Consider the following 21,973-nt stretch of genomic DNA (forward strand, 5'->3'; position numbering starts at 1 on the left):
CTTGCCCTTCTCTTGTTCCTCACTACCATAAGCTATATTACGCGTGCCAGTTTTATACCTTAACTTTTACACCTTTACGTTTTACCCAAATATGATTAAACCCTGCACAATATCAATTCAGTCTGAATCAGCGGCTGACCTTAAGTTGGGGCAGCAGGCAGAGTAGGGACACTGATATTAGGAATTCCTGCTGTCTCTGCTGCTTTGATTCTAACCGAAGGCTCCTCTCACTTGCATTTCATGTTTACGAGATCATTTTCTCACAATGCCTCTGCCTAGCTTAACATGCCATTTTAGCCCCCTTAATTGCTATAGCTTTTCTCATTGAATATTATTTTTAATTTCTGCAAAAGAATGTAAGTTTACAGTCCCCACCTTGAGAGGGAGAAATATATTGCGACCTCTCACCTGATGCCATTGCTGCAACAATTGTTCCCGCTTGATGGATGTTATGATAAGAATGAACTCACATCTGTTATGAATGATAAGGATGGATTAAAGAGCACAAATAAAAGTACATACAGATCTGCAATAAAAATAAAAAAGCGACGAGTATACAGGCAGCCTGAAAAATACTGTCCCACCATGAGTATCCATACATCAATTCTATTTTGTATCTAATTTAAGCTCCTGAGCCTTCACCTTCAGCTTTCCGTATTGATTGCACACTGTTACTAACCCAGAAAGTGGGAATGTTGATATAGCTGTTCCTCGGAGGTCCAGCTGATATCTTGGACTCAGTATACCTGTAGAAAATGGTTGTTTGAAGAATACCTTGGTATTAGTAATCGCATTCTTAAGACTGCCAGAGATTTGTCTACGCTCTCAAGCTGTGCTAGACTCTAATAATATGGGTATAAGGAATAGGTAGATTGTCGCAGATTCAGATCTTCCACTTCCATGGTCCCGGGATCCTAAACTGTAAAGCGCTCTGAGACGCGTGGCGGGCACTGTATAAATCCAAGTTGTTGTTGTTCCACTTGGTACACACAATGGTTTACCATGTCGGATGCTGTATCCATGTACCATTCGCTCTTTCCGTCTTGTGTCATGTAAAATGCCTGCTGTTAACATTGTCGGAAAAGCAGTGACACATGTCACTGCTTCTCAGTTGCCACTCTAACATCTTACTGAGCTGCCATTAGGGAAATCCTATTCGTCTATACTATGATGGAGGAAACCTGAGTTAACTTAACTGAAGTTGATAGGCACTCAGTAATGTCTTGCCTCCATGGTACATCTATCTTACATGAGTCGTTAAATGAGGCCTTTAACTGATTTTCAGTGATTAAGCGACGGGGAAATCGTCCCTTTGTGAAATCTGTGACCAGATCCTACCATCCATTCATAAGCTGGTCCCCCATACCATCTACAAGTTTCAGTTCTCACTACAGAAAATATTAACATATCTCAGGCCTTGGCTACTTGTTGGAGGCCCTGGTAAGTCAGTTCATCCTCGTTGACCAGTTTCTGTCTAGTGCGAGCTAATCGCTCCATCACAGCCGTTCAATGTTTAATTCGACTGATGTAACAAACTTGTTGGTCCCCTTGATATGGATTAATAGCACAATTCCCCAGTCCGAACAAGCCTGCTATGTTTGAGGCCAAGCCTTTCTACGTCATTGTTTAGATCATTTCTGAGAACTCAGATAGCAGTGGAGTAAATCAGAGGTGTAGTTCCCTCAGCTCACATTTGCCATTCTCATAGTGAAGACATTGAATTTTCTAACATTTTGCATAATACTTTATTGATTTTTAAGTCAATGTTTGCTAGACTAGTGTCTCAAGACATGAGACATTTTGGGTTTCTAATAATTGCTCAAGAGTTATACTGTAGTCCGTGGCAGATGCAACTTAGTTTCCATTATTATACAAGATCTAGAGATGGGGCTTGAAATACTGCCTGAAATAGCTTGCAAATCAATACAAGAAAATAAATGTCAGTGAACTCACATCTGTGGATATCGACACAACCTCACTGATCTCCCACCTCCATAAGTTCACTGAATTAATGATTTACTGGCCTGAGCCTAGAGGTTACATACATTATAGTAAACTTGAGGAACCTCTATTCTCAGAAGCATTTTGGTAATTTCTTGGAGTCCTTTTTCATATTTGCCTCTTGAGGACAACAGATTGTTTGAACCCTGCAAGTCCCTCATTAAATACTACTTGAGGCTCACTGATATTTTGTGGAAACTTAGATTTACACTACTACATGTACACATCTTTCGTGTTGGGATGACAACTCAAAGTCTCTCACACAACTGACTGGGAGCTGGGGTGGGGGGTGGTTAAAGTGGCCGAAGTAAAGTCAAGGAGATGGGTCATGGGGACATAGGTCAAGAGGCTGGTTTTGAGGGCATTGAAGAAGAAGGCAGGATAGACTGAAGAGAGTAAATTCAGAACAAATCTGTGGGAACGCTACTCCAATGAGCGAGTAGTAAACCTATGGAACAGGCTCCCTAGGGAGATGGTGGAAGCAGAAAGTGTTGACTAATTCAAGAACAAATTAGATAGAGTTCTGTTAGGAAAAAATATCTCAGGATACAATATATAGTTTGGGACGTGACATGTCATGCGACTGCCAGGATGGTAGAAAGCAAACTGGATGGACCTTGGTCTTTTTTCACCTAGCAATTCTTATGTTCTTAGGTGGGGTGCATGGAATTCTCAGCTTGGTTTGGATACTCTTAAACATGGTTATGGTTTTCCGCATATGTCAGACACCCAGCTCACCAAAAAAAAGAGTGTACCAGCTAAATAAGCAAGGGGAAAGCTTGACAGTCTATTAGGAAACTAAGAATGACCTAAATGGAGAAAAATCTAGAGAGCGCTTTACATTCAGGAAGAAAAACAAATAAGATCTAAGAGTGTCCTATAATATTCTCTGATTGGGACCAGTTGTGTGTTTGACTCATTTATATTTATTTTCTGGTTTTGTTTCTAATTTTCCAACAGCTGCAGATTTTGTTCTTTTTATTTCTCATAGCCCACCTTTTAGAAAGGCTCAGCGCTATACTTGGATCTTGCCTTTTACCCATCAGGGAACTCACAGTTGACATTGTTTTAAATAATCCTTCAGAGTTATTTAAGCCCAACAACAACAAAAATGTGCATTTATATTGCGCCTTTTACATCACAAGGATGCCTCAAAGCACTTTACGCACTGAGTAAAAAATAAAGATGATTTTGGGTCAATGTCTATTGTAATAATATTCTTTGCATTTGATATAGTGTCTTATCACATTCATAGGCTACACTGTAAAATGGTGCGTATTGTGACTGTATTTTATGGGCAAAAGTGGCAGTCAATTTGCGTACAGTAATGTTCTACAAATAGCCATAAAGTGACCGATTTTATTTTGTGGGAATTATTGGCTATGAAACCAGAAGAAACTCCCTTCTCTTTCGATAGTACCTTGGGATCTTTAATATCCATCTGGACCCTCAAATGGGACCTGGGTTTAAAGTCTCATCTGAAGGATGGCGCCTTCGACAACGCAGCACCCCTCACAGCACTGCATTGAAGTGTCAGTCTAGACTATGAATTCCAAATCGCATTTGAGCCACAACCTCTGACTCAGAGGCGAGGATACTACCAACTGAGCCAGGCTGACACATATGTAGATAGCGCCTTATCGTATTGTCAAAATATCTCAAAGAGTTCCACATACCTTTTACCGTGAAGTGAATTGACTGTGTAATTTGTAGGCAAACAGGGTGAATTGTTTAGGTCCTTTTCAGAACATTGTTGTATTTATATTAACATCTATTCTATAATCAAATTGAAATATTGCAGATTATCTGAGAAAGATGCAACAAAGAGCAGGGAGAGGAAAGGAGATGTGAGGGCAGTGAGCCAGAGGTTGCATGAAAGGAAAGAGAAGCAGCAACAAAGAGTCATTGAGCAAAAGCCTAGAGAGAAACAGTAAGTACTGTAGTGTGAATGTTCAAATGTTAACCTTCCTCACAAATGCAGGACTGACAATAACAACATGAGGAATAGTCATTGTTTTTCACTCTTTCCTAATCAGTATCACTCCAGCCAAATCAAGGGAGAACACCTAGGATGACATTTCTCATTGTACAGGAGATCTTCTTAAACTAAATTGAAAGTTTTATTAACTATAGATTTTTATGACCTTACAAATAAATGCTGGTGAAAAAAACAGCTACTGACAACCGCCCAACATGGCAGGTTTCCTTTTATTCTAGTTATTCTAGCCATGACCCACTCTGCCTTCCCTCACCTCCGTAACATTGCCCGACTCCGCCACTACCTCACCCCTCAGGCCGCTGAAACTCTTGTTCATGCCTTCGTCACCTCCAGGCTCGACTATGCGAACGCCCTACTTGTCGGCCTTCCCAACTCCTCCCTCCACAGGCTGCAGAAAATCCAGAACTCTGCAGCCCGTGTCCTCTCCCGCACCAAACTCCGTGACCCCATCAGCCCCACTTTCGCCCGAATCCACTGGCTCCCTATCCTTCAGAGGATCCAGTTCAAGATTCTGTGCCCTCCTAACCCCCTACCAACCTGCCCGCTCCCTCCGCTCAGCCGACTCTGGTCTGCTCCACGTCCTCTGACCCACCCGCCCCACCATTGGTGGGAGAGCCTTCAGTCACTATGCCCTCAACCTCTGGAATTCCATCCCCCAGTCACTCTGCCTCGCCCCTCCTTAGCCTCCTTCAAGTCCTGCCTCAAGACCCTCCTCTTCGACCATGCCATCGGCCACCCCTCTTCCCCTCCCTTCCCCCCCAACCCCAGCTCGGGTCTGAAATGCTGTACACTGTTCAGTGCCTTGGGACGTCCTCCCGACGTGAAAGGCGCTATACAAATGTAATCTTCTTCTTGTTGTTATAATGGGAGGAGTTTTCACCTGGGTCTAAATTTACTCCAGTTCCTTAGCATTTTGGAGCACAAAGAATTTGGCACCTTGTTAAATGTGGTCTTCAGTTTGGAGCCATTTTATCCTCATAAATTCTACAGAAATGTGGCTTTAAATTTGAGTTGGCATTTAACTATTTGCCAAGTTTCCTTACTCCACACGCCTAATAGTAATCCCTCCAAAACAAAACAATAATTAATTGGTCATATTCAATGCACGACTATTTGTGAGACACTGCTATGTGCAATTGGCTGCTGCGTTTCGCCCACAAATAAACGGTCAATTCACTTTGCAGTATATTCTGTGAAGCGCTTTAAGAGGTCTAGAAGACGTGAAAAAGCGCTTTATCAAATGTAAGGATTATTATTATTATTCAATTGTGGACACTGAAATGCTAAGAAATTAGAATAAATCTAAACCCAGGTGGAATTTCTTTCTCTGTGTCTCTTGCTGTACTTTAAAACTTGTTGGTTTAGCAGCCTGATTGATGGCTGGGATTAGACTCTGAGTTTTGAGAGAAAGTTACAGAAGCTGGGAATGTTTGCACTAAAAAAGGTTAATATGGTTGTCGACAAGCTAGAGGAGACCAAACTAAGTTCAGAAGAGGAAAGGTGAACAAACAGTTCATATTTTACACAGATTGTGTCAACAAATTCAAGAGAAGGTGTTAATAATAATAATAATAATAGTAATAATCCTTACATTTTGTACATCAGGAGGACATGACAAAGCATTCACAAGATTCACAAGAAAAGTGACTGTGTTTTGTGAGCGAATGAGTTGCTCTATTTGAAGGTCCAGCACATTGTTTTTCAGACAAACTGTCTTGTTGGTCTTTTTATGTGTGAGGGATTCTCTGAGCCCAGTACACAAGGAGTTTGAAATGATTTCCATGAACTGGTCAAAAACAGCCTAGTGTATGTCGGCTCAGAGACCTGATGTGGTGCGTGAATGTACGTACAAACTTACTATTCGATATGGGTGCTCTACCAACTGAGTGCATTGATACAGCAGCAGTGTAGCTTTAATTCGAATGCTGGTTTATCTGACAGAAGCAATTGTTTCGAAGTTAATCGCAGTGAACGATTTTGTGGCTAAGGTTATCTTGTAAGAGAAAACCAACAGATTCTCGGAAAGTTCGCACTCACCAGAGTTGACATTAAAAATGATCATTTAAAGAATGCGATTATTATCATAGTTTTTCATTTCAAATGTCATTGCTCAAGTATTGTCTATCTCCCTGTTTTCAAATAGTGAGTGAAATTTATTTCCACATCATTTGGAGTTTGTTGTTATGATCTGAGGACCACAATTCCAGGTAGCCTTAGCCCGATGGTGGTTTGTGGTTAAAATTTGTGGTTCCCTAAAGTAAATTTCTCGAAGAGTCTCAAAACGCTTCATATGATTATGTGTTAGCTGGCTCAGTTGTTAGCGCTCTCACCTTTGCTTGACAAGATTGTGCATTCACGCCCCACATAACGTCCTTCGAATGAGTCCTTAAGCTTAAGTCTAGTCTGGCTGTTCAGATGGATATTAATGATCCCATGGCATTATTTGAAAAGAGACAGAAATTACTCCTGGTATCCTAGCCAGCAATCCCCCAGATAAAATTAGTAATTCACTTCATGGCTTTTTGTGGCATTGTTGTTTCTCCCACAAAATATACAGTCAATTCACTTTACAGTATGTTCTGTGAAGCGTCTTGAAGACTTGATAAGGCGCTATATCAAATGCAAGGATTATTATTATTGTTGTGAATAACTTGGCTGCTGTGTACGTCTACAAAATAAACAGTCACTACACTTTGCAATAAATTCTGTGTAACGCTTTGAGAAGTCCTCACAATGTGAAAAGCACGGTACAAAATAGGATTATTATTATTTAGAGGAGTTGCGATCAGATAGATGCATTTCTGGGGTGGGGGGGGGGGGGGGGGCGAAAAAGCAGGAAAAGCTAACATGACAAAGAAGATTAAAATGCTACCTTCAAATCACAGAGACTAGCAATGCCAGATTCTACCCATTTAACAAAAACAAATTGCCTTCTATTCCACTATTTAGCAATCCTGAAGTTTCGAGTTTCCCTTTGCCACTAGACAGGCACTTTATCAGTATATAATGCAATATTTTGTCTCTACTATTAGTTTTGACCTTCCTGGCTCCAGTCTAAAACCACTGATGACATTCCATGTGCAAAATGCTGCTGGCTCACTGCTTTCTTCAAACCAACCATTTGCTTGATTGTTGGCATTTGGTATCAAATTGTGAACAAAGTTCAAATATAAAGGTTTAAAATATATAAAATCTTTACTTTTCACCTCCACTCCCCAAAAACAGTATGTGCTTATTCCTGGCCCTATTTGTTCATATAAATATTTTCCCACAAATGTTATAAAAATAGGTGTTATACCCAGAAGAAGTCAAGAGCTTCAATCATTTAAACCGGTGTTTTAAACCATTAAAAAAATGATTTCAGCCTCGCGCCCTTCCTTGCCTCCCCCAAGCCCCGTCTCAAGACTCTCCTCTTCGACCGAGCCTTTGTCTACTACCCATACCCTCATTACCCTCCATCCGTCCTGATCCCAACCCCCAGCTCGGGTCCAAATCAAGAAATATTTAATCAAGAAAATTTATTTTTATGGCCGACCAATAGGTTGGCCACCACTGATTTAAACCAATGATCTGCAATAAAACTCTTAAAGGGAGGCTCATCTAAGTTGTGTGCTCTCATGCAAATACAACAATAACAATCTGCATTTATGCAGTGTCTTTCACATAGGTAATGTCATAAGAGGAAGGTCATGAGATGAGCCTTGAAAGAGGTGAGGGAGGGGGTGAGGCAGAGGGATTCGGGGATGGACTTCCAGAGGGTATGGGCAGAAAACCTAAACCTAAAACCTCTCTGCTCATTGTAACTCATTATATACCGTTGTAACCAGCCTGTAATAATGGCTTCTAATGTTTTCAGGTCATCGTAGTCTTGTCAGCCTGGCACAGTTGGTAACATTCTCTTGCCTCTGAGCCAGGCACTTGTGGGTTCAAGCTTGATGTTGGTACTTTGAGCTCATCGCCCAGACTGATACTTCAGTGCGCTGTGTTGTCTGAAACGCCATCTTTCGAATGAACCAACAACCGGTCGGCCTGTTTAGATGGAATGGGACATTGCTGTGTGCAAATTGGCTGACGCGTTTGCCTACAACTACACAGTCAGTACACTTCACAGCAAAATCCTGTGAAGTGCTTTGAGATATCCTCCTGACGTAATAAGGTGTTATATCAAATGTCAAATCACAGATAACAATAAACCCTAGAAGGGCTTGAGACACCTGAAGGTGCTAAATAATAATAAGCATGAGAGAGAATATCAGTGCCTATGGAATCACACCAGAGCAAGTATTGACACCTTCAGTAGAGGGAGAGAGAGAATCAACCAGTGTTTTGTTGTGAATTCAATAGTAACGTTTCAATAATAATAATAATCCTTGCATTTGATATAGCACCTTATCACATTGTTGAGACGTCTCAAAGCTCTTCACAGAATATACTGTGAATTGACTGTGTATTTTGTAGGCGAAACGCAGCAACCAATTGCACACAGCAGTGTCCCACACACTGTCGTGGATTGAGTTACTTAATGTTTTTGTGTGTGTATATATATATATATATATATATATATATGTGGAGTGATTATTACCCCTGGAAAGCGATCCGCCAATCTACTAACAACTGTCCTGCCCGGGAATCTAACCCGGGTCCTCCCGCTTGCGAGGCAAGTGCTATAACCACTATACTACGGGACTCCACCCAACCTTATTTCATAGCAGTTTAATCTCTGTAACATTGTGCGTCAATGGGGAGTTATACTCAGGAAAGTAGTTTTCATTTCTACTCATTTCATCAAAGAAATGAATGGGTACGAATTTTTAAAGAGCTAAGTTCAGTGGGTTCATCAAAATATAATGGTGTTGTAAAATCTCTGCTGGTTTTAGATGGTAATTTATTATTTTACAGGTACGATGCTGTTTTGCAGCATCCCTACTGTAAGGACAAAGATCTCTGGTTTCTTTATGATATCTGCTCTACTGTTGACGCAACTGCCAAATGACATTCTTTAGCTACAGGAATAATTCTTCGCAGATTGTCAGTCTATCAAGCTACCATAGATGAGACATTTTATTATGGAAGATGTTAATCTGTTAATAATAGACACGAATGTTACAGCATGATAGCTCGTGGTGGGGGCATAATCAATGAAACTGATAAAGAGGATTTGTCACTTGTGCAATTTATTAGCAATATTAGATTAGGAAGCTCTGACCTTTCTTTTTTTTCCCCCCAACATAACAAGGTTTATGAATGGGGTGAGAGAATGTTGTTAGTTTTGAGTTTTCTCTCTCTCCATCGTTGCTGCCGATTGTTACATTTGGCAAAGGTTTTGGGAGACTTCTTTTAAGATAAGGACTATCTGCCTCTTCCCTTCACAAGCTACAGACCATCCAGAACTTTGCGGCTGATATCCTTTCCAATACTAGGCTCTGTGAACCTATCACCTGCATACTCACCCACCTTCACTGGATCCCCTTTCCCCAGTGGATCAAATTCATCGGCGGGCTTTCAACCTTTCTGCCCCACTCTCTCTAACTCCATCACAAAGGGGCACCTTTGCTTCGCCCCTTCCCTTGCCTCCTTCAATGTCCATCTCAAGACCTTACTATTTGACCACAGTTCAGGCCGTCTTTACCCCCTCCCACTCCTCTCAACCCTAGGTGCTCAGGTACTGGACTGTCCACCACCTTAGGACATCTTCCCAACATGAAAGGTGCCATATAAATGGAAATTTGTATTGTATTGCAAGATAATGTAATAATGTTCCTGACATTTTTATGCATTCATTATGTTATTAACACCAGTGTTAATAAAAAATTTAATAATTTGGTCACTCAATCCACGACTGTTTGTGTGACACTGCTGTGTGCAATTGGCTGCTGCGTTTAGCCCACAGAACATACAGTCACAGAATCATACAGCACTGAAAGAGGCCATTCGGCCCATCTCATCTGCGCCAGCTCCTAAAAGAACAATCCAACTCAATCCCACTGGCCTGCTTTCTCTCCATAGCCCTGCAATCCTGTCCTCCCCAAATACCCATCTATTTCTCTCTTAAAAGTTGCTGTTGAATCGGCTTCCACTCCCTTTCAGGTAATGCATTCCAGATCCGACCAACTCGCTGAGTGAAAAAATGTTTCCTAACCTCCCCTCTGTTTCTTTAACAACTATCTTAAATCGGTGTCCTCGGGTTACTGACCCACATGCCAATGGAAACAGTTTTTCCCGGTTCAACCTATCAAATCCTCTCATGATCTTGAAAAACTCTTATTAAATCCACTCTTAATCGTCTCTGCTTCAAGGAGAGTAATCCTAGTTTCGTTAACCTCTCCTCATAACTAAGGTCCTTCATTCCTGGTACCATCCTGGTAAACCTCCTTTGCACCCTCTCCAATGCCCTAACATCTTTCCTAAAGTGCAGTGCCCAGAACTGAACGCAATACTCCAACTGAGGCCTAACCACCATTTTATAAATATTCAATATCACCTCCTGACTTTTGAATTCTATGCCCCTATTTATAAAACCTAGTATCCCGTTTGCTTTTTTAACATCTTTATCTACCTGTCCTGCCATCTTCAGAGATTTGCTTACATGGGGCCCCAGATCTCTCTGTTCATTTGGCCCTTTAAGATTGTGCCATCAGCTTATACTGTCTCTTCTCATTCTTCCTGCCAAAATGCAACACTTCGCATTTCTCCACATTAAACCTCATCTGCCACGTTTCTGCCCATTTTACCAATCTGTCTAAGTCCTCTTGGAGTCTGGTGCTATCCTCCTCACTTTTCCTCGCTTAGTATTGTCTGCAAATTTGGAAATTGTGCTCCCTATATCCAGGTCAAGATAATTAATATAGATCAGAAATTCACTTTACAGTATATTCTGTACTTTGAGACGTCCCAATGACGTGATAAGGCACTATATCAAATGCAAGGATTATTATTATTATTAACAACACACCAGTGTTAGTGGCCTCTCATTGTTGCACCAAAATGTAGCACACCCCTCTCAGTAAGCAGAGTCCCTTCAGAACTCAACACTTTTTTAAAAATTTTGATGTAAAACCTTAGCAAAAGTGCAGTGGGTTCATGAGGAAAGTATACACTTGCTGAATCAACAGGTTGATCATCCAAGAGATCACAGTGGACATTCAAAGTGGTTCACACAGTTTCAGCACATGGCAGGGGAAGGTGAGCACTGGGACCATAATGTTCCCATTAGCATTCAATTGACTCCAAACATTTTGAAAGAAAATCTCAACATCTTCTGAGATCAATGGCAGTTAGTTTTTCCTATTGTCTCAGGAGAGGAAGAGTGGGGAGACCGGTGAAGAGTGCATCAGAGAAACTGAAGGTGGGAGGGACAAAACCCACCAAATATACAGTTGCCGTACCTTACAAAAAATTTCTGTGGAGCACTTTTAGGCATTTCACTGTGATAGCTGTTACATCAAATGCAAAGATTATTATATTAGTTTTAAGAGATTAGCAGGGAGCCTTTAAAATCACTTTGTTTTAAGATTTAAGATCATCCAAAATTGCAGAAAATTGGCAAATGTTGCCTTATTTGGAAACAGGTTTTCCACAATTTGGTAAGATCTTAATTTTTAAGAAAAACTGGTCTTAAAAGATGAAATTCTGACTTCCAGACTCAGTGAAAAGACAAACGACAAAAGAAAACTGCAAAAATCATTTTTAAATATCAATGCCGTAAATGTGAAAGCCTATTTGTGGCAAGGACAGATAGAGGGAGATTAGTACTTTATTGTTTAACATAGCGGTCTTTTGGCGATTCTGCAAAGGGGTTTAAATTTTCACTACATAGGATTATCTTACATGAAAAGCTATTTCGTTTACATGGAAAATGTAATAAAAAAACTAATTATATTACCTTTGACGCATTTCTCAGCCTAATGTGAAAATAGGTTGTGTAGATTTCTGAAACTTATGGAAATAGTGCAGCTTGTGCTTTGACATTGTGTTTCCTGAATATGAGCAGTTTTTATAGTCAGTTACTTAAAAATCAACTTTACTTAGAATTATAAATGGACTGATTCAAGCTGGAGATCATCTTATCCATTGTGACAGTGGTTTGCTTCTGCTGAAATGTATTTCACAGCTCTATAACACCAGTATGATCAGTTACTGGTTTTGTAGAGGTGTGTTTCCACTCAATGTAATTGCAATCTATTACAAAGGGGAATGAAATAAACACAGTAAGACCAGATCCAGGCTTAGTCCTTGTCCATCTAGTCAGATCAAGGTAGTCAGTACAGCCTGATTGGAAGGTAGAGATAGTAAACCCGGAAAAATACTTACCATGTACTTCAAGGCAGGAAGACAAAAGGGCACAAGTTCAGAGACATGAAGAGCAACTTTAAGACAGACATTTTAAAAAATTGTTGTTGTTGTTGTTATCAGTCTGGCCGGGTTGGTAGCACTCTTGCCTTTGAGTCAGAAAGTTGTGGATTCAAGATTCACATTGGGACTTTAAGATCATAATTAGGGCTGATTTCATGCAGTATGAAGAGCGTTATATAAATGCAAGTTGTCATTGTTCCTAACTTTAGATTATTTCAGTCTTCCCTACTTAATTAACATGGAACTATGGAAAATATTTTTCCTGTGTGTGCATGGCTCATTTTTAGAGCAAGAAAAATAACCAACAGCAAACACTACTGATGTGGCACATTTCCTTATCTCTAATTTTTTTGAGAAATGCAAATGCAGAATCAAATCAAATTCCCCAGATAAGAGAAGATGGGTAATACATTTTCAATCATTTTTGACCTTCAACTCTCTTCCAGTTGAATGTTAACCATGCAGACTAATTGATCTTTCTGTTGAGTATCACACCTCCTGCCCAAGAGTTCCCAAAACACGCAAAGTCACTGCGCTTTGGAATGTGAAAGGCACTATAATGTAAGGATTATTTAAGGATTTTAAGATGCCATGGAAAGGCTTGTTCCCCTCTGTGTTTGCAAACTTTTAAGGAAAACTCCCAAGTTCCTTTTAATATTACTGTCGGTTGACACTCAAAACAATTATCCAGAATTATCTAGCATTTTTTTGTGCTTTTGATACATTTACTGTCAAATGTTTTTTCTTGGTTTTGGTGGGGAAAGAAAGAGTCCTCCAAACGAGTAATTTCACATTTATTATTACTAATGCTCAGCGATAGAACTCAGCGAAGCAGATTAAAGCTCTCCATGTGCCAACGGCATACCTTAGCACCAACCTCAATAGAGAAGTCGCTAGTGCACCAGCATCAGTGGTTTGCCACGGTAACAAAACATTGAAAGCAGTTTGTGATACTAACTAAACCAAGGGGCAAAATATGAGGCAGATAGATACAATACCCATTTTTAAAAAATGATCCAGTATCTTTTAACTCAACCATCCTTCCTGGTAACCCATGACTGTTGTTGATGTATAAAGTAATATATAATAATAATGATCCTTGCTTTTGATATAGTGCATTTGATCCATTTTTTTGATAATTTTTTATCAAAACTTACCACTCTGCCCTCACTTCCGCTAAATCGTCCTTCTACTCTGAGACAATTTTGGAGGCCAAGGACAACCCCACCTCCTCTTCTCCATCACCAACTGGCTCCTCCGCCCACCCTCTCATGCTTCCCCCATCTGCTCCTCCAACGCCAACTGCGAGGAGTTGCTGGACTTCCTCAAAACCAAAGTCGAGGGGATCCACTCAGCTGCCTCTGTCCTTCTGACCACTACCCCCTCCCCATCACCCCCTCACGCCACAACCCCTACACATCCCGCCCTCCACACTTTCAAACCTGTCGCCCCTTCTGCTCTCACCACCACTGTAACTCACATGAAACCAACCACCTGCTTCCTCAACCCCATCCCTCCCCTCTCCTTACCTCCCAGCTCCACCTCTTTCCCCCCTACTCACAGAACTGCATAAACCTCTCCCTGTCCATTGGCACCGTTCCCACCCCTTTAAAAACGGCCGTCATCACTCCTATCCTTGAAAAACCCTCACTGGACCCATCCCTGCTCTCAAACTACCACTCCATCTCCAAACTCCCTTTCCTCTCCAAGGTCCTGGAACGAGTCGTTGCTTCCCAGCTTCGCTTCTTCCTCTCCTGCCATTCACTTCACAAACCCCTCCAATCAGGTTCCACATGTGTGAAGATGACAACAACAATAACAACTTGGATTTATATAGCGCCCTCCGCCTCGGATGGCGTCTCAGAGCACTTCACAATAACGGATCCCGGGGCTGATCCCGGAAGGTGACCAAAAGTGCGGTTGAAAAGAAAAGTCTTCAGCTAAGACCTGAAAATTGGAAGAGAGGGAGTGAGACGAAGGGAGTGAGGAAGGGAGTGGCTGGGGTTTGAGGGATCTAGCAAAGGTTTTTTGAGGAGGGGGTTGATGACAGCAGTTTTGAGGGGGGCAGGGACTGATCCACAGGAGAGGGCTTGAGCAGCCGGGTTTGGGTTTTCAGGCAGCAGAGATGGTTGTACCGGGGGATTGGGTGGGTTTGGAGATGGTCCTGGATTTCAGGGGGACGAGAGAGTTGAAGTTGGAGGAAAGGTGATCATGGAGCAGCTGGACGGCTGCTTCAGGATCTCCGTGGGTGAAACAACAACAACAACTTGGATTTATATAGTGCTCTCCACGCCGGAGGAGAGTGCCAGAGTCTCAGAGCGCCAGAAGAATAGGATATTTGATGATGTGAGGGCCTTTGTGAGGGTCTCAGGGGGTTGCCTTTTCCATGGGCCGTAGAGAATGGTAGAGGGCTTGGAGGAGAGAGGGATGTGAGAGAAGGAGATGAGGGAGTGGTCCGAGATGGCCTTGTCCACTATGCTAAGGTCGGAAATGTCAAGGCCGTGGTGATAACGAGGTCGAGGGCATGGCCACAATTGTGGGTTGGTGAATTTATGTGAAGGGTGAGGTTTAGGGAGGAGAGGAGGGCAGTGAAGTCGGAGGAAGTGGTGCAAGGAAAGTTTAGGTGGAGGTTGAAATCGCCCATTATGAGCAGGCGTTCGGAGCAGAGGGACAGGGAAGAGAGGAGAGTAGAGATGTCTGTGGAAGAAGCTGGGGGGCTTATGGGGGCGGTAGACCAGGAGGATTTTCAGTGGAAGAAAGGGATGGGAGAGGGTGAGGTGCTCGAAGGAGGGGAAGCAGCCAGAGGAGTAGGGGGTGAGACCGAGAAAGGCTTTGGAGATGAGGGCCACCCCGCCGCCAACTTGGTTTGGACGGGGGGTGTGGTGGAAGGTGTAGCCTGGAGGGGAGGCTTCCACTAGGGGGATAGGGTCATTGGAGGAGAGCCAGGTTTCGGTGAGCCCAAGAATGTCAAGGTGCTTGTCCAGGATGAGGTCATGGATGGTGAAGGCTTTGTTTGAGAGGGAACGGACAATTTGGAGGGAAATGCGGGTGGGTTTGCTGGAGGGAGGAGAGAGTAATGCGGAGAGGATTTTAGGATGTACAGGGGAGATGGTTGTGGAGAGTGGTGTGAGTAGAGAGTTGGGGAGGGTACGTATGGGGAGGGGGATGTTGTGTTTGCCTTAAGGAGGCGGTTTGAGAGGAGGGAGTGAATGATTGGACAGTTGGGGTTGCTGCTCTGGGACAGCCAGGCGGACACCCAACTCTACCTCTCTGCTTCCACTCTTGACTCCAGGACCACTGCTGACCTGACAGAATGTCTGTCAGACATCGTCCTGGATGAGAGCTGAATGTCAACAAGACTGAGGCTCTCCTGATTGTTTCCCGTCACACTTCCACATCTCAGGAACTGACAACATCACCATCCACGAATGCACACTCCACCTTACTAAGCCAGTCCAGAAACTTGACGTCTTCTTTGACCCTCAACTATCTTTTCTTCTCCATATCCGTGCCATAATTCGCTCTGCCTTCCCCCATCTCTGCAACATCGCCTGGCTCCGCCACTTTTTAACACCAAAGGCCGTCAAGACCCTCATACACGCACTCATAACATCCAGACTCAACTACGCTTGTCGGCCTCCCCAACTCCTCCCTCAATAGGCTGTAGATCACCTCTGCAGCTCGTATCCTCTCCCGCACCAGACTCTTAGCCCAACTCCACTGGCTTCCCATCACACAGAGGATACAGTTCAAGATTCTGATCCTCACTTTCAAAGCCCTCATGGCCTTGCTCCCCCCTACCTCTCCGACCTCCTAATCTCCTAGCAACCTGTTTGCTCCCTCTGCTCAGCGGGCTCCAGCCTGCTTCATGTCCCCTGCCTCACCCGCCCTACCATTGGCGGGCAGGCCTTCAGCCATTCTGCCCCACCCTCTAGAACTCCATCCCGCAGTTCCTCCAACTCGCCCGCTCCCTTGCCTCCTTCAAGACCCACCTCAAGTCCCTCCTTTTCGACCTTGTCTTCAATTGCCCTCCTTTCCCCCCATACCCAGACTTTGTCTGATATTTTCATTTGATTCACAGATTTGAATAAAATAGTATTTCATATTCTTAAAATATATAATTTTCATACTTTGATTTGTATTTCTGCAGATACATTGTACAGTGAGTGACTTAAGCTGCTCGAAATGTATTCTACTCTTAAGTATTACCTCAAGTTTTTGGTTCAAGTGTCAGCTTGACTCACGTGGTAACACTCTCGCCTCTGACTCAGAAGTTTGTGGGTTCATGCCCCATGTCGGGACTTGGAACTCATATAGTCTAGGCCAGGGAGATTTCACCGATGTCCTGCCCAACAATCCCCCAAATAAAATTGGCTATTTGCTTTGTGGTTGTTTTGTGAGACATTTCTGCGTGGAACTTACCTGCCGTTTTATCCCACAAAAGAGCACAGCCAGTACATTTTGTAATGTATCCCTTGAAGTGCTTTGGTCGTGTTGTCACTCGTATTATATTGATTAACATAAATGATTTGAAATAAGTAGTTCCTGAAAAGTATTGAGTTACTAAAAAATTTTATTTTGTATTTTTAGATCTTCAAGGTATTCAACATACTAGAATCACATGTATATTACGTTAAAGTGGTAAATGTGAGATTTTTAAATAAATCTCACAATTTAGACTGAAATTTCACCAATACCAAATCCATGTGTATAGAATAGATAGTTATGTGCACTTAGCATAATTTAGCTTTCAGCAGAGTGGAGTCCTGTAGCTCAGTGGTTAGAGCACTCGCTTTGCAAGCGAGAGACCTGAGTTCACTTCCAGGCACAGGGCGAAACCTTGGGCAAGTTTCCTTACTCCACACGCCTAATAATAATCCCTCCAAAAAACAAAACACAATAATAAATTGGTCATTTTCAATCTACGACTGTTTGTGGGACATTGCTGTGCGCAATTGGCTGCCGCGTTCGCCCACAAATATACGGTCAATTCACTTTACAGTATATTCTGTGAAGCGCTTTGGGACGTCCTCCCGACGTGAAAAGCGCTATATCAAATGCAAGGATTATTATTATTATAGTGCACTGATTTCATTTTTGGTTCAATCCCAAGTAACTCAACTAATTCTTTCAATTCCAGTTACCCGCTTTCTCCCCAAATCCCTTAATACCTACCAAAAATATATCAACCTTGAAGATGTGGATGGATCCAGGGAGAAAATTCCAGATTTCTACCACCCTTTGAGTGAGAAAATGCTTCCTGATTTCACTCTTAAATGACCTGGTTCTAATATTAAGACTCTGCTCCATGTTTTGGATTTCCCCACCAGAGGAAATAGCTTCTCTGTATCTACTCTATCTAATTCCTTCATCATCTTAAATACCTCAATCAAATCACCCCTCAACCTTCTAAACTCTGGGGAATACAATCCAAGTTTACGCAGCCTTTCCTTGTAACAACCCTTTTAGCCCTGGTAACATTCTGGTGAACCTGCGCTGTACCCCTCCAGGGCCAATATATCTTTCCTGAGGTGTGGTGCCCAAAACTGAACGCAGTCTCCGGATGGGGTCTGACTAACGCTCTCTACGGCTGAAGCATCAATACTTCCCCTTTGTATTCCAGACCTCTTGAGATAAAAGCCAACATTCCATTCACCTTTTTGATTACTTTTTGCACCCGGGAACTAGTTTTTAGTGATTTTTGGATATAGTCACCCAAATCTCTTTGCTCCTCCACAGTTCTTAATTTCTCTCCGTTAAGAAAATATTCTGTTTTACCTTTTTTCGGTCCATAGTGGATGACCTCACACTTCCCTACATTGTACTCCATCTGCCACAGCTTTGCCCACTCACTTAATCTGTCTAAGTCCCTTTGTAACTCCCTACTCCCATCTACACAATTAACTGAGCTTTCTAGCTTGGCGTTGTCAGCAAACATGGATATAAAACTTTCTATTCCTTCATCCTAGTCATGTATATATGTGGCAAATAACTGGGATCCCAGTACAGACCTCTGGGGGACACCACTTATCACGTCCCGCCAATCAGAGAATGTTCCCTTTATCCCTACTCTCTGTTTCCCGCCTCCCAACCAATTATCAAGCCACGTCACAAGGTTACTTCCGACTCCATGCACTTCTATTTTTGCTAATAATCTTTTGTGTGGAATCTTGTCAAATGCCTTCTAAAAGTCCATATGAATGACATCCATAGACACTCTCTTATCCACCATTTTAGTGACCTCCTCAAACAATTCAACTAGATTAGTCAGACACTACCTACCCTTCACAAACCCATGCTGACTCTCTTTGACTAGCTCATACCTGTCCAAGTGTTCAGTCACTCTGTCCCTGATGATGGATTCCAGTATTTTCCCTACACCTGATGTCAAACTGACAGGTCTGTAGTTTCCTGGTTTCTCTCTTCCTCCCTTCTTAAATAAAGGGGTGACATTCACAATTTTCCAATCTGCTGGCACAATTCCCAACTCTAGGGAGCTTTGAAAAATTATGACAAATCTGCAATTTCCTCTCCTATTACCTTTAACACCCTGGGGTGGAAACTATCAGGTCCTGGGATTTGTCTATCTTGAGTCTCATTATTTTCTCCATTACCATATTTTTATTTATATTAATTTTATTAAAGGGGACTCCCTTTTTGCTCCTCTTATTACTTTCTTTGTATCCTTTTGATGCCTTTGTTAGTTCACCAAGTCCTCTGCATTCCCACTTTTTCTTGCATTTGAGTAAGCCTTTTCTTTTAGCTTGATGCAGTCTCTAACCTTTTTTGTCCACCATGATTGCTTAACTACACGATTGGAGCTTTTGCATTTTAGGGGTATGTACTTGGTCTATATTGTATCAAATACTTTTTTGAATACTTCCATTGTTCATCTGCAGGTTTACCCATTAACAGTTCAGCTCAGTTTACTGTGGTCAATATATTTCTCATCCCATCGACATTTGCCTTACTTAAATTTAAAACCTTGGTCCCTCTCAAATCCAATGTCAAATTCAATCATATTATGATCATTAGTTGCAAAATGTTCCCTTAGTGTCAGATTGTTAACCAGTTCTGGTTCATTACTCATCACCAAATCCAATATGGCTTGTTCCTTTGTTGGTTCTAACACATATTATTCCAAAAAAACTATCCTGAATGTTTTCTAGAAATTTGTTGTCTTTACTACCTGTTTCTCCCAGTCTATGTGAAAACTAAAATCTCCCATTATAACCACATTGCTTTTGCTACATGTTTCCCTGATCTCTGTTTTTATACATTTCCCCACTACATCACAACTCTTTAGAGGTCTGTAGGCTACTCCCAACAGAGTCTTACCTCCTTTGCTGTTCCTGATTTCTACCCACGGTGTTTCCACTGCCTGATCGCCCTTACTGAAATCTTTCCTTTCCACTGTTGTAACCGTGTCTTTTATCAATATTGCTACTCCTCCTCCTTTCCCAATGTCCCTGTCTTTTCTAAAGATCTTATACAACAGCAACAGCTTGCATTTACGTAGCACCCTCCATGCAGGGTAGAGTCTCAGAGCGCTTGGCAGTGGCGGAGCCTGACTCCGAGCCGGGGGGAGGGGTGAGGTGGCCGTAACCACGGTCAAACAGGAAAGTTTTCAGGCGGGACTTGAAAGAGGGGAGAGAGGGGGCAAGGTGGAGGGATTGAGGGATAGTGGCTGAAAGCACGACCTCCGATGGTGAGACAGAGGGTGCAAGGAGTGAGCAAGAGGCCAGTGCCAGTCGAGCGGAGGCGCCGGGTGGTGGATTGGGGAATGAGGAGGTCGGAGAGGTAGGGAGGTGCAAGGGAGTGAAGGGATTTGAACACGAGCGTGAGGATCTTGAAGTCAGTTCGGTGATGGGGAGCCAGTGGAACCTGGTCAGAACTGGTGAGATGTGGGTACGGAGTTTGGTCCGGGCAGCAGAGTTAGAGCCTGCAATATTAGCTCCCAGTCCTGCCCAGCTTGTAACCAGGTCTCTGTAATGGCTAATACATCATACCCTTTAAGCTGAATTTGTGCTTCTAACTCAATTGTTTTATCTCTTATGCTACTTGCTTAGACATAAAACGTCCTCAGATCAGACTAACAGCGTTCTGCTACTCATTTTTAAAATGTAATTTTAAGATGTAGGAAATTAATGATTATTTTATTAAGGGTATCATTTTATTTGAAGTAAAACACATGAAATTCATGTTTAAAGTACTTTGATATAATATTAGCACCTTTCACTTAAAGTCTTGTTGGAAAAAAACATATAAAATGAAATAGAAATGAATATTGAATACAGGACAAGATGAGTAACCAATTAATCTTACATGTTAAAAATAGAACTTTCTTCGTGGCTCAGCCATGTTCAGAGACTTGGTCGCTCAATCCACGACTGTTTGTGGCAATTGGCGCAATTGGCTGCCCCGTTTCACCCAAAAAAACAATCACGACACTTTCAAGTATATCCTGTGAAGCGCCTTGAGACGTCTCGATGACATGATAAGACGCTATATCAAATGCAAGGATTATTATTTATTATCCCATCCACAGCTCGGGGCCAAACCCCTCTTTATTCTGCGCCTTAGGACATCCTCCCAACTTGAAAGGTGCTATATAAATGCAATTTGTTGTTTGTTGTTGGTGTAATGAAGAACAAGAACCTTATCGAGAACATTACAATTTGTTCTTGTTTTGTGAAGCCCTTTGAGATGTTTCTCTACACAGGAAAGAAGCTACAGTATAGAAGTACAAGTTATTATTAAAAGGCTTATTATCTGTATGTTGGAGAAGGTAATTGTGTAGTTGTGCTCACTCTAGCAACAAATGTTGAATTGTTTGTCCTCTCTTTCAGCTAGAGAGACAGTTGTTGATGCAGAATGAAATGCGACAGAGGCAGGTAGCAATGCAGATCGCATGGTCCCGTGAGTTTCTGAAGTACTTTGGAACATTTTACGGATTTGCAACCGTTGGCTTAACAGCAAGGTATACAGATTCTTTTTTTCTAACTCCAAAAGGATATTATTACAAATAATTTGTTGTATCATAAAATGATTCTTTAGTAATATACTCTATTTCGTATACTCACAAATATATATTAATATATCATAAAATGACTCTCTAGTAATATGCTCTCTTTAATATACTCCAAATTCTTTAAAAAACGGTCACTCAACCACGATTGTTTGTGCTCACAAAACTGTGGGCAATTGGCTGCCGTGTTTTGCCCACAAAATACACATTCAATCCACTTTATATACTGTGAAGTGCTTTGACGGGTCTCAACGACGTGATAAGATGCTATATTGAATCAAGGATTAGCATTATTATTACTATTATTATTGAATACAACTGATCTAGCAGGATCGCAGCCACGCTCAATGGTTTATCACCTGGTACAGGCAGTTATAACATCATCAGTTTTTTTTAATGAATTTAAAATTGATAAAAGAATGAGTGAAAAGAGTACGTCTTGTCCACATTCAGCTGAAGGAAGTTTGCACTCATCCAAAAGAACCCAGTAGAGCGGAGGCAGTGGGTACCTCTGCGGGGAGAGAGGAGGTGAGAGAGATGGGGGTGTGCCAAGGAATGGAGGGATTTAAACACTAGAATAAGGATCTTGAAGT

General features: G+C 42.0%; 1 protein-coding gene across 1 annotated transcript in view; it reads left to right on the plus strand.

The window, feature by feature from the left end:
• The window catches only part of plgrkt (plasminogen receptor, C-terminal lysine transmembrane protein), a 46,618-nt gene that overhangs the window by 21,504 nt on the left and 3,141 nt on the right, over nucleotides 1-21,973 (plus strand). Inside the window, exon 3 of the mRNA XM_042332415.1 lies at nucleotides 21,202-21,332. Within this exon, the coding sequence (XP_042188349.1) occupies nucleotides 21,202-21,332 (131 nt within the window). The remainder of the gene's footprint in view (nucleotides 1-21,201; nucleotides 21,333-21,973) is intronic.

This window comes from Callorhinchus milii, unplaced genomic scaffold (assembly GCF_018977255.1).
Source record: "Callorhinchus milii isolate IMCB2004 unplaced genomic scaffold, IMCB_Cmil_1.0 Scaffold1, whole genome shotgun sequence".
In the NCBI taxonomy this organism is placed as follows: Eukaryota; Metazoa; Chordata; class Chondrichthyes; order Chimaeriformes; family Callorhinchidae; genus Callorhinchus; species Callorhinchus milii.